Raw genomic sequence first — 16,365 nt, 5'->3', positions numbered from 1 at the left:
ATCCCGCTCCAGAGGCCTCGGTGTAGCGCTCATTCCTTTGACGATAAACGCGAATCCGACCATCACCCCTGGTGACACAAAACCGTGACTCGTCAGTGAACAGTACTTTTAGCCAGTCCTGTCACTTCCAGCGACGGTGGGTTTGTGCCCATAGGCGATGCTGTTGCCGGGGATGTCTGGTGAGGACCTACAAGCCCTCAGTCCAGCCTCTCCCAGCTTATTGCGGACAGTCAGCACTGATGGAGGGATTGTGCGTTCCTGGTGTAACTCGGGCTGTTGTTGTTGCCATCCTGTACCTGTCCCGCAGGTGTGAATTCCGAATGTACCGATCATGTGCAGGTGCTGTTACACATGGTCGCCACTGTGAGGACGAAAAGCTGTCCGTCCTGTCTCCCTGTAGCGCTGTCTTAGGCGTCTCCCAGTATGGACATTGCAATTTATTGCCCTGGCCACATCTGCAGTCCTCATGCCTCCTTGCAGCATGTCTAAGGCACGTTCACGCAGATGAGCTGGGACCCTGGGCATCTTTCTTTTGGTGTTTTTCAGAGTCAGTAGAATCGCCTCCTTAGTGTCCTAAGTTTTCATAATTGTGAAATTGTTAATTGCCTACCGTCTGTTATCTGTTAGTGTCTTAACGACCGTTCCACAGGTGCATGTTCATTATTTGTTTATGGTTAATTGAACAAGCATGGGAAACAGTGTTAAAAACCTTTACAATGAAGATCTGTGAAGTTATTTAGGTTTTTATGAATTATCTTTGAAAGACAGTGTCCTGAAAAAGGGACATTTCTTTTTTTGATAGTTAGTTAGTTAGCTAGTTAGTTAGCTAGCAAGGCTAATTAAGGCTATGTTTCTGCACTCCCCACATCCTTGTCTACAACTCCGTTCATATTCAACAACAGCCTACCTGTTGGTTGATCATTGTAGTCTAACTCGGAACCCAAACCATCTGCGCGCGTGCGACATTGTGCATACATTTATTTTGTCCCCCTACACCAAACGCAATCACGACACACAGGTTCAAATATCAAAACAAACTCTGAACCAATGACATTCATTTGGGGACAGGTCAAAAAGCATTAAACATTTATGGCAATTTAGCTAGTTAGCTTGCACTTCCTAACTAATTTGTCCTATTTAGCTAGCTTGCTGTTGCTAGCTAATTTTGCCTGGGAAATAAACATTAGGTTGTTATTTTACCTTAAATGCACAAGGTAATCTACTCTGACAATTAATCCACACATAAAATGGTCAACCAAATCATTTCTAGTCATTTCTCCTCCTTCCAGGCTTTTTCATCTTTGAACTTATATGGTGATTGGTATCTAAACAATCATAGTACTACCACGACAACCGGCAACACAGTTCGTCTTTCAATCACCCACGTGGGTACCTGCTTCTATAAACCAATGAAGAGATGGGAGAGGCAGGACTTGCAGCACGATCTGCATCAGAAATAGGAATGACTTCTATTTTAGCCATTGGCAACGCAGACGCTCGTTGACCCGCACGAGCAGTGTGGGTGCAATAATTGAATAGCATACACTTCGGAATCTATTTTGCAATGCTGGTGCACGCGACTCGAGCGGTGTAGGGTATTATTCTTCTAATTTAGCCAACTTAATTATGTAATTGTAATTCCATTTAGCATTAATTAGAAATCTTCCATTTCACTTGCTACACATGGATCCTCTGATGGTAGTGCTGCTTTGATTGACCGACAATAACAAGCTACACACGTGAAAAGTGTGTAGGCTACCGGTACGTTTTGTTATGGGGTGCACTCATATAAAATTGTACAATGTCATGGTATATCCTTGTATGTAGCAATGTAACATAGATAATAAAATGTTAGACAAAGCCTTTTCTTTAAAATGTGCCTATTTTAATAATAATACTCTCACAAGAAATCAAATACTGTGTCTGTTCGGATATTAGAATATTCAAATAACTGTCCCCATCCCTATTATCTAGACACTAACTGTTATCACTCTGTGGCATATATCACGTTCCCACAATAATATGTTTTGGATGTGGCAGGTGAACCTGTAGCCATATTACTTCCACAGCATTTGACATGAGTTCTTATCTAAGCTTTACATGAATATGACTCTGATAATATAGTACCAGTCAAACGTTTGGACACACCTACTCATTCAAGGGTTTTTATTTTTTACTATTTGCCACTTCTATAATAGTGCAGACATCACAACTATTAAATTACACATATGGAAACATATAGTAACCAAAAAGGTGTTAAACAAATCAAAATATATGTTATATTTTAGCTTCTTCAAAGTAGCCACCCTTTCTTTACCTTGATGACAGTTTTGCACACTCTTGGCATTCTTTCAACCAGCTTCATGAGGAATGTTTTTTTCCAACTGTCTTGAAGGAGTTCCCACATATGCTGAGCACTTGTTGGCTGTTTTTCCTTCACCCTGCTGTCCAACTCATCCCAAACTATCTCAACTGGGTTGAGGTCGGGTGACTGTGGGGGCCAGGTCATCTGATGCAGCACTCCATCACTCTCCTTCCTTTTACACGGCCTGGAGGTGTGTTTTGGGTCATTGTCCTGTTGAAAAACAAATGGTAGTCACACTAAGTCCAAACCAGATGGGATGGCGTATCGCTGCAGAATGCTGTGGTAGCCATATGCTGGTTAAGTGTGCCTTGAATTCTAAGTAAATCATCGACAGTGTCATGACTCTCCTGTGACGATCTGAAGGATCAGGTTACAGCGTGCTCTCTCTTGTAGAGAGGGAGAGCGGGAAGTTGGCTGCTCTGTAGTGTTTCGAGCAGGAATGTAAACTGTGGAACACAGAAAAACGCTTGGACATCAAACGTTTGAATAATTAAACCATATTTCTATTTTTTGAGAATGTTGGAGTGGTCCATGGACACTTAAGGGACAGTCATGACAAGTGTGTTTCATTTGGTGATCTCATGCGGGACAAGAAACACGCATACAGTTGAAGTCGGAAGTTTACATACACTTAGGTTGGAGTCATTAAATCTCGTTTTTCAATCACACATTTCTTGTTAACAAACTATAGTTTTGGCAAGTCGGTTAGGACAGCTACTTTGTGTAGTAATTTTTCCAACAATTGTTTACAAACAGATTATTTCACTTATAATTCACTGTATCACAATACCAGCGGGTCAGATGTTTACATACACTAAGTTGACTGTGGCTTTAAACAGCTTGGAAAGTTCCAGAAAAGGATTCCATGGCTTTAGAAGCTTCTGGCTAATTGACAAAATTTGAGTCAATTGGAGGTGTACCTGTGGATGTATTTCAAGGCCTACCTTCAAACTCAGTGCCTACTTGCTTTACATCATTATTTAGGCTAGGGTTCGTGCAGATATCCAAGGGTTTGTGACGCTCAGTAATTAGACCTGTTGAGTTAGTAATAATGATACATTAATACAAGATTGTACTCGATAAGATATGAAAATATCCGAAGAGTCTATTCGGGAAATAGAGACTCTATAAACATTTTCCTGTGATGCTCTGACTTCCTAGTTAATTAAAGTTTACATGATTCGTTAAATCACGTAATAATAATTACACGGATAATTGATCTTTTATTTTTTTTACTAGGCAAGTCAGTTAAGAACAAATTCTTATTTTCAATGACGGCCTAGGAACAGTGGGTTAACTGCCTGTTCAGGGGCAGAACGACATATTGTGTACCTTGTCAGCTTGGGGATTTGAACTTGCAACCTTTCGGTTACTAGTCCAATGCTCTAACCACTAGGCTACCCTGCCGCCCCAGACGATAAAATAAGTCTTCATATTTAATGATATTCACAGACACGACAACAGATAGACCAGCAAAGCACCCCCACACCATAACACCTCCTCCGAAATGCTTCACATGTGGAGACCATCCATTCACCTACTCTGCATCTCACAAAGACACGGTGGTTGGAACTGGTTTGGACTCCAGACCAAAGGACATTTTTCCACTGGTCTAATGTACATTGCCCGTGTTTCTTGGCCCAATCAAGTATCTTCTTCTTATTGGTGTCTTTTAGTAGTGGTTTCTTTGCAGCAATTCGACCATGAAGGCCTGATTCACACAGTCTCCTCTGAACAGTTGATGTTGAGATGTGTCTGTCACTTGAACTCTGTGAATAATTAATTTGGGCTTCAATTTCTGAGGCTGGTGACTTTAATGAACTTATCATTTGCAGCAGAGTTTGGTTCTTCCTTTCCTGTGGCGGTCCTCGTGAGAGCCAGTTTCATCATAGTGCTTGGTGGTTTTTCCAACTGCACTTGTAGAAACTTTCAAAGTTTTTGAAATTTTCCGGATTGACTGACCTTCATGTCTTAAAGTAATGATGGATTGTCATTTATCTTTGCTTATTTGAGCTTTTCTTGCCATAATATGGAGGTGCCATAGTATTTCACCAAATAGGGCTATGTTCTCTATACCATCCCTACCTTGTCACAACACAACTGATTGGCTCAAAGTAGGAAAACATTTCACAAATTACATTTTAAGAAGGCACACCTGTTAATTGAAATGCATTCCAGGTGACATGAAGCTGGTTGAGATAATGCCAAGAGTGTGCAAAGCTGTCATCAAGGCAAAGGGTGCCTACTTTGAAGAATCTCAAATATAAAGTATTATGTTTTGTTTCAAACTTTTTTGGTTACTACATGATTATGTACATGATGTGTTATTTCATAGTTTGATGTCTTCACTGTTATTCTACGGTGTAGAAAATAGTAAAACATAAAGAAAAACCCTTGAATGAGTAGGTGTGTCCAAACTTTTGACTGGTACTGTATACAAGTCAAGTGTTATTTGTCACATGCACCGAATACAGTGAAATGCTTACTTACAAGCCCTAATCAACAATAGTTTAAAAAATGTAAATACCTTAAAAAAACAAGAATTAAAAATAAAAGTAACACATAATTAAAGAGCAGCAGTAAAATGACAATAGCAAGGCTATATACAGGGGGTACCGGTACAGAGTCAATGTGCGGGGGCATTTGACCGGTTAGTCGAGGTATGTAATATGTACATGTAGGTAGAGTTATTAAAGTGACTGTGCATAGATAATAACAGAGAGTCGCAGCAGTGTAAAACGGGGGGGGGTGCAAATAGTCTGGGTAGCCGTTTGATTAGATGTTCAGGAGTCTTATTGCTTGGGGGTAGAATATAATTTGGAAGCTTTGCCATGTGGTAGCGATGAGAACAGTCTATGACTAGGGTGGCTGGAGACTTTGACCGTTTGTAGGGCCTTTCTCTGACACCGCCTGGCATAGAGGTCCTGGATGACAGGAAGCTTGGCCCCAGTGATGTAATGTGCCGTACGTATTGACCTCTGTAGTGCCTTTCGGTTGGAGGCCGAGCATTTGCAATTCCAGGCAGTGATGCAACCATGCTCTCGATGGTGCAGCTGTAGAACCTTTTGAGGATCTGAGGACCCATGCCAAATATGTTCAGTCTCCTGAGGGGGAATAGGTTTTGTCGTGGCCTCTTCACGACTGTCTTGGTGTGCTTGGACCATGTTGAACACTGAGCTGTAGTCATTGAGTTACATTCTAAAATTGGTGTTCCTTTTGTCCAGGTGGGACGAACATATGCCCAATTGGCATTCCTAACTCTTCTGTATATGTTGTAAGCATGTATTGCTACCACTGCATCATCAAATTAATTATCTAAGAGAGTTTCAGATATAGCCAGTATATACATGTGTGTGTATCTGTGTGTGTTTGCAGAACCTGATAAAGAACCTACCGGAGCAGAAGGAGCTGAGCGCATTGGCAGAACTTAAGAGCGAGTATGAGGAACTGTGCGAGCCAGAGCAGTTTGGCATTGTGGTGAGTAGGCTTACATATTACACCACAGCACCTAGCTAAAGCCCCTCAGGGAGAAGATGCTGATTCACACACACCGACACTGACACATACACATACACACACACACACAAACACACACACCCCTTTTTGAGAAAAACATTTGGGGATATAGAAAATACAGCCATACAGCCTTGAGGCTTTCTTCAGGCTCAGACCTATTCAAAATTTAAAGAGACACTGTAATGTAAAATTAAAAGAGTGGAAATATAAAGATATTTTTTTATGACAGGTCAAATATGGCAGTCTGCTCTTTGACTGAGAGAAGCTGTGATTTTGATCAATAATAAAGTGTGAAATATAGTAGCTGTTAAAATGACACTGTCATTCCAGGTGTCAACAAATTCCATAATATGTCTGAAACTTTCAATATTTCCCAGTGATATAATCATAGCCTCAGGCTTTGGGTTCTCTGTAATAAAGTTAGTGCACTCTACTTCGTTGTGAAGTCAGGACATCTCAATGATGCATTCCAAGCCACCATAGGTAATTTAGTATAGTTGCCTCAAGTGCTAGGTGCAGCTGATTTTGAGGTTATACTCTAGCTTAATGTTTTTTTTTTACACTTTCTACAGTCATACATCTATAAAGTTAACATTTACATTTTTATACCACATTGATTTATCCAGAGCTCAGTATCAAAGTAGGTTACAGAGGATGTTTAGCTATATCTTTATACAGGTAACTGCCAACATAGTGGAAACACTTGAGTTAACGAGGGATACAAATTATGATAGTCGTTGCTTCCACACAGGTGTGGTTCCTGAGTTAATTAAGCAATTAACAATCCATCATGCTTAGGGTCATGAATAAAAATTCTGGGCATGCCATTATTTTGTCCATTATTTTAAGACACTTTATGTTGGTGTCTCCTTTATTTTAGCAGTTACCTGTATCTTCAGGTTCTTTATACTCTTTTAGGTCGTTGACTTGAAAGAGAGTGTTCTCAGTCAACCTGATGTGTTAAGAATAACATGATAACGTTGCATTGTGGTAAAGGTAGACATGCAACTCAATTTGCACTCATTCAGTACAATTGACTTTTTGGCGTGGTTGTCTGTACCTGTGACTCTTTGAGGATGTTATGACGCAAGGTGTGACAATTCCCCTGTGTGATATAGCATAGAGATGCCGTGGTAATATACCGCTCCCGCTGGTGAAGCTACCTCATCAACACCGCCACGACACACAGGAGCTCTTGAGGGAAATAAGTCACTTTCAGCCTCCACTCCTGCAAGAGCTGTCACCCATCTTTTATTGTGATTTCCCTCTTATACTGAGAAATTAAATCAAGGGTGGGGGAAGTGGATTGGGGGGGGGGGGGCATAATGGCTTTCGTTTGATCGACAACATGCTCATGAACATGAATAGATGGAATGAAACATCAGGACCGTGTCTGCCTCATAGCGTCAGATTATACGGAAATCTGTGGCATGTTGGCGGAGGATGCGAGGAAATCTCTCAACTGCTGCCTCGACTCCTCCACTTGCTATATTTCTAATTTTCAGACAGTTTGTCCTCATTTTTTAAAACACATTTCAAGCCCTACAGGCACGGAATAAAACATATTGATTGGAGTTATATTATTTACCGGCAAATCTGTTTCATGACTGATTATTTATCTTTTTTCCGAGTGCAGCTATCTGGTCTTGCTTGGGCCTAGATATTGTTCAGTGGCCAATCACTACTTATTAATGTTATCAGGTGTGATTCATGCCATAGTTGATGAAGGGACTTCTGTCTAGTCTAGAAAGCCAGACAAGATACATTTCAATTAGTGAATCTTGACAAAAAGCTGAACGCATTGTACTTACCCGGAGACAATGTAATATTTCACAGTAAGTATATTTTCCATACATTTGCTGTAGAGCTCTACATGGTCACGTTGGCCACACTTTAAACAGCATATAACTTAATCAGGACAGCGTAGAGCTTCTATAAACCATACGGAGGCTTCCTAAACTGTTCCTAACAAAATATTGTTATGTTTTCCTCTAGATGAGCTCTGTGAAGCTGCTGCGTTCGCGCCTCAACGGCATCCTCTTCAAGCTGACCTTCGAGGAGCAGGTGAACAACATCCGACCGGACATCATGAACGTGACGTTCGCCTGTGAGGAGCTGAAGAAGAGTGACAGCTTCAGCAATCTGCTGGAGATGGTGCTGCTGGTGGGCAACTACATGAACGCTGGCTCCCGGAACGCCCAGACCTTCGGCTTCAACATCAGCTTCCTCTGCAAGGTTGGTACTGCAAGGACTGCATGAGTTTGACCTCTCCCCTTTCAGGTTTACTTTTGTCTCTCTCTCTCTCACTCACTTCAACTGTCCCCAGTTGAATTATATAGTAGAGATCATACCAGCATCAGACACTTTCTTGTCAGTGGATTCTTTGCCATAGCAGGGGTTTGTTTTGAGTGGAGTAATGGGAGAAACTATTTACAGAAAGCATTTGGTTGCACCCTGAGATCCATTGACTCTTGGCAACTGTCTTGGGGTTGATGTGCTATCAGTGTCCTGTCCCCAGACTCCACTCCAGCGTCCGATGCATCGACCTCCACCACGAACTGCCGGGACCAGATGAATTAGGATGGTGGCTGTAACCCCAGATGAACCGGTGATAGACATTGGTGAACCAAAGGAAGCATTGCAGCTGCACTCTGGATGGGTTGCTCCAAATCCACCACCGCTCTCACCTTTCCAGGATCCATCTGTATGTTGCCTGCAGCTATGATGTATCCAAGTAAGGAGATGGTGGAGCGATGGATTTTTGATGAACAGCTGGAGGACTTGTTGGAGATGGATTACATGTTCTTGAGCTGAGCGGGGATAAAATGAGGATGTCATCAAGGTAGACGAACACGAACCGGTTCAACATGTCATACCAGATGGTAAGCGTTGGATGGTAAACTTGGAGAGGCTCGAAAGCCGAGGCGATGAGTGGAAGCGGGTAACGGATTTTAACCGTGATGTCATTCAGGCCCCGGTAGTCAACACACAGGCACAGGGTTTTGTGCTTCTTCTCCACAAGAAGAACCCTGTGCCGGCGGGGTAGGCAGTGGTATGGATACCCCCTGGAGCCAGGGAGTCCTCAATGCACAGTCCCAGACTGGACATACCTACTCATTCAAGGGTTTTTCTTTATTTTTACCCTCTTCACCATTTGTAGAATAATAGTGAAGACGTCAAAACTATGAAATTACACACATGGAATCATGTAGTAACCAAAAAGTTGTTAAACAATCAAAATATATTTTATATTTGAGATTCTACAAAGTAGCCACCCTTTGCCTTGATTACAGCTTTGCACACTCTTGGTACTGTACGTCTCCATCGCCTTGGTCTCCGGACCCGACAGGGAATAAAGCCACCCCCCGATGCCTGGGAGAAGGTCGATGGCGCAGTCATATGGCCGATGTGGAGGTAGCGAGGAGGCACGGGCTTGCTGAAAACCTCCGAAGGTACTGGTACACCGCGGGAACGGTGGAGATGTCTGGGGCTTTTTCCTCAAGCCTGCAGGAAGATGTCCCGTGGCAGGCTCTAATCCCTTGATCGAACCCACAGTCCAATCAACAAGGGGATTGTGTCTCTGGAGCCCCAACGCAATGGGTATCTGAGGGGATTCGATAAGTAGAAACTGGATCGATTCGCTGTGGTTGCATGACACTCGCAGGTTGATAGGAACCATGTTGTGGTTTACTCTGCCAATTGAACGCCCATCCAGCGCTCTGACATCCATGGGAATGGAGAGGGGTCGAGTGGGGATTCCCAGCTCAGACACCAGGGTAGCGTCCATAAAATTATTGTCGGCCCGAGAGTCAATGAGTACCCATAGAGATTTGGACCGGACACCTCACAGCAGGATGGCTTGGAGAGGAGTACGAGTAAGGGGAGACTCGACATTCTCTGTAATGCCCACCTGCATACTCATACCTCCTGATGAGCCGGATATTTTTACAGGACAGGTAGAAATGTAATGACCTGTAGTCCCACAATGCAGACAGCTCTTGGTTTTCAGTCTATGTTACCATTCGGCAGGAGACAATCTAGCTTTGCCAAGTTGCATTGGCTTCGGAGAAGGCAAGACGGCAGACCTCTGTGATTCCCGGTGGAATTTGTGTAACCTCGGATTCAATGTAGACAATTCCTAGAAGAAAACGCTGGTAAGAATTGACAGGACAAGACGAACTGATAACAGACAAACAGAAAATGTGGGTATAAGTACACAGGAGATAATGGGGACAAATGGGAGACACCTGGTGGTGGTGGTGGAGAAAAGCACAAGACAAGTGAAATAGATCAGGGTGTGACACTTACTCCGATTAAGATAAGCAGAGTAAGGTGATTAAATGAATAAAGCCATACTCTGCCTTTTGCCATAATAGTTTAATATCTAATTATTACTGTGCATGTAAACATGCTAATTCACGGGGCAATTCAAGCGCAGCCAATATGCATTGATCACATAATAGCCTACTGCACAAACCTCATTGCTACAGAATTGTTTTTAATTGGTTAATGTTGCCTAAAGCTCACATTTGACATTTTATATCTCAACGGAAGATCTCGGCTTGCATTTTGACTCAGAAGTCTAACCACTGGTCTAGGGTATAGACAGAATGTTGCGACAAATAAAAAACATCCAATCAGTGGCAATCCTTTGGATAAAAACAGCTCATTGTTGAGAGGTCAAATGAGAATTGTGAAAGCTAATAGGCGGGTCACAAACGGGCAAATAACGGTGCAGTACAACAGTGGCATGCAGAACGTCATCTCGGAATGCACAACTACTAGGTCATTGCCACAGATGAGCTATTGCAGTAGACGACCACACCAGGTTCCACTCCTATCAGCTAAAAATACTAAGAAGCGGCTCCAGTGGACAATTGTGGAGTGAAAAAACCTTGATTGGTCCAACAAATCCAGGTTCCTGTTGCTTCATGCTGGTTGCAAAGACAGGATTTGGCATAAGCAGCATGAGTCCTTGGCCCCATCATGCCTGATGTCAACGATTACAGGCAGGTGGCGGTGGTGTAATAGTGTGGGGAATGTTTTCCTGATGCACGTTAAGGTCGATTGATACCCATTGAGCTACATTTTCATGCACCGAATAATTCAGTCTGTTATGGAAGCAAAGGGGGGTACGACCCACTACTAGATATGTATACGTAATAAAGTGGCCACTGAGTGTGTATGTGTGTGTGTAATTCACCCCGCCCCCCCAAAAAATGTCAAATTAAAGAAGTCCAGAATATACACTGCTCAAAAAAATAAAGGGAACAGTAAATAACACATCCTAGATCTGAATGAATGAAATATTCTTATTAAATACTTTTTTTCTTTACATAGTTGAATGTGCTGACAACAAAATCACACAAAAATGATTAATGGAAATCAAATGTATCAACCCATGGAGGTCTGGATTTGGAGTCACACTCAAAATTAAAGTGGAAAACCACACTACAGGCTGATCCAACGTTGATGTAATGTCCTTAAAACAAGTCAAAATGAGGCTCAGTAGTGAGTGTGGCCTCCACGTGCCTGTATGATGTCCCTACAACACCTGAGCATGCGACCGATGAGGTGGTGGATGGTCTCCTGAGGGATCTCCTCCCAGACCTGGACTAAAGCATCCGCCAACTCCTGGACAGTCTGTGGTGCAACGTGGCGTTGGTGGATGGAGCGAGACATGATGTCCCAGATGTGCTCAATTTGGATTCAGGTCTGGGGAACGGGCGGGCCAGTCCATAGCATCAATGCCTTCCTCTTGCAGGAACTGCTGACACACTCCAGCCACATGAGGTCTAGCATTGTCTTGCATTAGAAGGAACCCAGGGCCAACCGCACCAGCATATGGTCTCACAAGGGGTCTGAGGATCTCATCTCGGTACCTAATGGCAGTCAGGCTACCTCTGGCGAGCACATGGAGGGCTGTGCGGCCCCCCAAAGAAATGCCACACCACACCATGACTGACCCACCGCCAAACCGGTCATGCTGGAGGATGTTGCAGGCAGCAGAACGTTCTCCACGGCGTCTCCAGACTGTCATGTCTGTCACATGCTCAGTGTGAATCTGCTTTCATCTGTGAAGAGCACAGGGCGCCAGTGGGGAATTTGCCAATCTTGGTGTTCTCTGGCAAATGCCAAATGCCCTGCACGGTGTTGGCCTGTAAGCACAACCCCCACCTGTGGACGTCGGGCCCTACCACCCTCATGGAGTCTGTTTCTGACCGTTTGAGCAGACACATGCACATTTGTGGCCTGCTGGAGGTCATTTTGCAGGGCTCTGGCAGGGCTCCTCTGGTAGCGGTCCTGCTGCTGGGTTGTTACCCTCCTACGGCCTCCTCCACGTCTCCTGATGTACTGGCCTGTCTCCCTGGTAGCGCCTCCATGCTCTGGACACTACGCTGAGAGACACAGCAAACCTTCTTGCCACAGCTCGCATTGATGTTCCATCCTGGATGAGCTGCACTACCTGAGCCACGTGTGTGGGTTGTAGACTCCGTCTCATGCAACCACTAGAGTGAAAGCACCGCCAGCATTTAAAAGTGACCAAAACATCAGCCAGGAAGCATAGGAACTGAGAAGTGGTCTGTGGTCACACACTGCAGAACCACTCCTGATGTTTCCACCCCCATGCTTCACAGTAGGTATGGTGTTCTTTGGATGCAACTCACCATTCTTTGTCCTCCAAACACGACGAGTTGAGTTTTTACCAAAAAGTTGTATTTTGGTTTCATCTGACCATATGACATTCATCCAATCTTCTTCTGGATCATCCAAATGCTCTCTAGCAAACTTCAGACGGGTCTGGACATGTACTGGCTTAAGCAGGGGGACACGTATATGGCACTGCAGGATTTGAGTCCCTGGCGGCATAGTGTGTTAATGATGGTAGGCTTTGTTACTTTGGTCCCAGCTCTCTGAAGGTCATTCACTAGGTCCCCCCGTGTGGTTCTGGGATTTTTGCTCACCGCTCTTGTGGTTATTTCTTTTGACCCCACGGGGTGAGATCTTGCGTAGAGCCCCAGATCGAGGGAGATTATCAGTGGTCTTGAATGTCTTCCATTTCCTAATATTTGCTCCCAAAGTTGATTTCTTCAAACCAAGCTGCTTACCTATTGCAGATTCAGTCTTCCCAGCCTGGTGCAGGCAATTTTGTTTCTGGTGTCCTTTGACAGCTCTTTGGTCTTGACCATCGTGGAGTTTGGAGTGTGACTGTTTGAGGTTGTGGACAGGTGTCTTTTATACTGATAACAAGTTCAAAAAGGTGCCATTAATACAGGTAACGAGTGGAGGACAGAGGAGCCCCTTAAAAAATAAGTTACAGGTCTGTGAGAGCCAGAAATCTTGCTTGTTTGTAGGTGACCAAATACTTATTTTCCACCATAATTTGCAAATGAATTCATAAAAAATCCTACAATGTGATTTTCTGGATTTTTTAAATCTAATTTTGCCTGTCATAGTTGAAGTGTACCTATGATGAAAATTACAGGCCTCTCTCATCTTTTTAAGTGGGAGAACTTGCACAATTGGTGGCTGACTAAATACTTGTTTGCCCCACTGTACATATACTATGTATGAAGTCGGAAATTTACATGAAATAAATAAAAGCTGAACTATACCTTTGTAAAACTGACCATCCTACCAATCCTCGACTTTGGCGATGTCATTTACAAAATAGCCTCCAATACCCTACTCAATAAATTGGATGCAGTCTATCACAGTGCCATCCGTTTTGTCACCAAAGCCCCATATACTACCCACCACTGCGACCTGTATGCTCTCGTTGACTGGCACTCGCTTCATAGTCGTCTCCAAACCCACTGGCTCCAGGTCATCTGCAAGACCCTGCTAGGTAAAGTCCCCCCTTACCTCAGCTCGCTGGTCACCATAGCAGCACCCACCTGTAGCACGGGTTCCAGCAGGTATATCTCTCTGGTCACCCCCAAAACCAATTCTTCCTTTGGTCGCCTCTCCTTCCAGTACTCTGCTGCCAATGACTGGAACGAACTACAAAAATCTCTGAAACTGGAAACACTTATCTCCCTCACTAGCTTTAAGCCCATCTATAATTTAGCCCAAACAACTACCTCTTTCCCTACTGTCTTTATAGATTTTTTTTTGCTCCTTTTCACCCCATTATTTATATCTCTACTTTACACATTCTTCTACTGCAAATCTACCATTCCAAAATTATTCAGCCCCTTTACTTTCAGTGCAGCAAACTCTCTCCAGAAGTTCAGTTAGGATCTCTGAATGATCCAATGTTGACCTAAATGACTAATGATGATAAATACAATCCACCTGTGTGTAATCAAGTCTCCGTATAAATGCACCTGCACTGTGATAGTCTCAGAGGTCCGTTAAAAGCGCAGAGAGCATCATGAAGAACAAGGAACACACCAGGCAGGTCCGAGATACTGTTGTGAAGAAGTTTAAAGCCGGATTTGGATACAAAAAGATTTCCCAAGCTTTAAACATCCCAAGGAGCACTGTGCAAGCGATAATATTGAAATGGAAGGAGTATCAGACCACTGCAAATCTACCAAGACCTGGCCGTCACTCTAAACTTTCAGCTCATACAAGGAGAAGACTGATCAGAGATGCAGCCAAGAGGCCCATGATCACTCTGGATGAACTGCAGAGATCTACAGGTGAGGTGGGAGACTCTGTCCATAGGACAACAATCAGTCATATAGCACAAATCTGGCCTTTATGGAAGAGTGGCAAGAAGAAAGCCATTTCTTAAAGATATCCATAAAAAGTGTAGTTTAAAGTTTGCCACAAGCCACCTGGGAGACACACCAAACATGTGGAAGAAGGTGCTCTGGTCAGATGAAACCAAAATTGGACTTTTTGGCAACAATGCAAAATGTTATGTTTGGCAAAAAAGCAACACAGCTCATCACCCTCAACACACCATCCCCAGTGTCAAACATGGTGGTGGCAGCATCATGGTTTGGGCCTGCTTTTCTTCAGCAGGGACAGGGAAGATGGTTAAAATTGATGGGAAGATGGATGGAGCCAAATACAGGACCATTCTGGAAGAAAACCTGATGGAGTCTGCAAAAGACCTGAGACTGGGATGGAGATTTGTCTTCCAACAAGACAATGATCCAAAACATAAAGCAAAATCTACAATGGAATGGTTAAAAAATAAACATATCCAGGTGTTAGAATGGCCAAGTCAAAGTCCAGACCTGAATCCAATCGAGAATATGTGGAAAGAACTGAAAACTGCTGTTCACAAATGCTCTCCATCCAACCTCACTGAGCTCGAGCTGTTTTGCAAGGAGGAATGGGAAAAAATGTCAGTCTCTCGATGTGCAAAACTGATAGAGACATACCCCAAGCGACTTACAGCTGTAATCGCAGCAAAAGGTGCCGCTACAAAGTATTAACTTAAGGGGGCTGAATAATTTTGCACAACCAATTTTTCAGTTTTTGATTTGTTAAAAAAGTTTGAAATATCCAATAAATGTCGTTCCACTTCATGATTGTGTCCCACTTGTTGTTGATTCTTCACAAAAAAATACAGTTTTATATCTTTATGTTTGAAGCCTGAAATGTGGCAAAAGGTCGCAAAGTTCAAGGGGGCCGAATACTTTCGCAAGGCACTGTATACTTATTTTTCTAGTGTATTATTGACTGTATGTTTGTTTTACTCCATGCGTAACTCTGTGTTGTTTTATGTGTCAAATTGCTTTACTGTATCTTTGCCAGGTCACAATTGTAAGTGAGAACATGTTCTCAACTTGCCTACCTGGTTAAATAAAGGTTAAATAAAAAAGCTCCTTCACTGTTGTTCTGGGATTGATTTGCACTTTTCCCACCGAAGTACGTCCCTCTCTAGGAGACAAAATGCATCTCCTTCCTGAGCGGTATGACGGCTGTGTGGTCCCATGGTGTTAGTACTTACGTACTATTGCTTCTTAATTTTTTTTGTTACCTTTATTTAAGAACAAATTAAGAACAAATTATTATTTACAATGACGGCCTAGGAACAGTGGTTTAACTGCCTTGTTCAGGGGCAGAACAACATATTGTTTTACCTTGTCAGCTCGGTTATTCGATCTAGCAACCTTTCTGTTACTGGCCCAACGCTCTAACCACTACGCTACCGGCTTATTTAAAAACTTTTTTTTTGGGGGGGGGGGATTATGTGCCTGTTGTTGTGTATTGCTAGTTAATACTAATGCACTGTTGGAGCTAGAAACACAAGCATTTTACTCCACCAGCGATAACATATGCAAATATTTGTAAGCAACCAATACGCTTTGATTTGATTTAATTTGTCTAGGGACAACTTCACCCTCCACCAGTTGATCTGTTTCATGGTGTGTCTTTGCAAGACAGAAGTTACCCAAATTTCCCCTAAGTAGAGAAACACAATTTCACACACTATGAAGTGATCCCCTCTATATATTATCAGATGTGATATTTAATCAATGTTTGTTTTAATTAATGTCATATCCAGTATAGACGAGCAT

General features: G+C 43.0%; 1 protein-coding gene across 6 annotated transcripts in view; it reads left to right on the top strand.

Moving 5' to 3' along the window:
• The window catches only part of LOC109904740 (protein diaphanous homolog 2), a 624,432-nt gene that overhangs the window by 357,854 nt on the left and 250,213 nt on the right, over positions 1–16,365 (top strand). For all 6 annotated transcript variants that reach the window (XM_031790312.1, XM_031790311.1, XM_031790310.1 and 3 more), the window contains 2 exons: positions 5,741–5,842; positions 7,877–8,116. In XM_031790312.1, coding sequence (XP_031646172.1) covers positions 5,741–5,842; positions 7,877–8,116 — 342 coding nt within the window. The remainder of the gene's footprint in view (positions 1–5,740; positions 5,843–7,876; positions 8,117–16,365) is intronic.

This window comes from Oncorhynchus kisutch, linkage group LG15 (assembly GCF_002021735.2).
Source record: "Oncorhynchus kisutch isolate 150728-3 linkage group LG15, Okis_V2, whole genome shotgun sequence".
NCBI lineage: Eukaryota > Metazoa > Chordata > Actinopteri > Salmoniformes > Salmonidae > Oncorhynchus > Oncorhynchus kisutch.
This window is presented reverse-complemented; position numbering and strand designations above follow the sequence as displayed.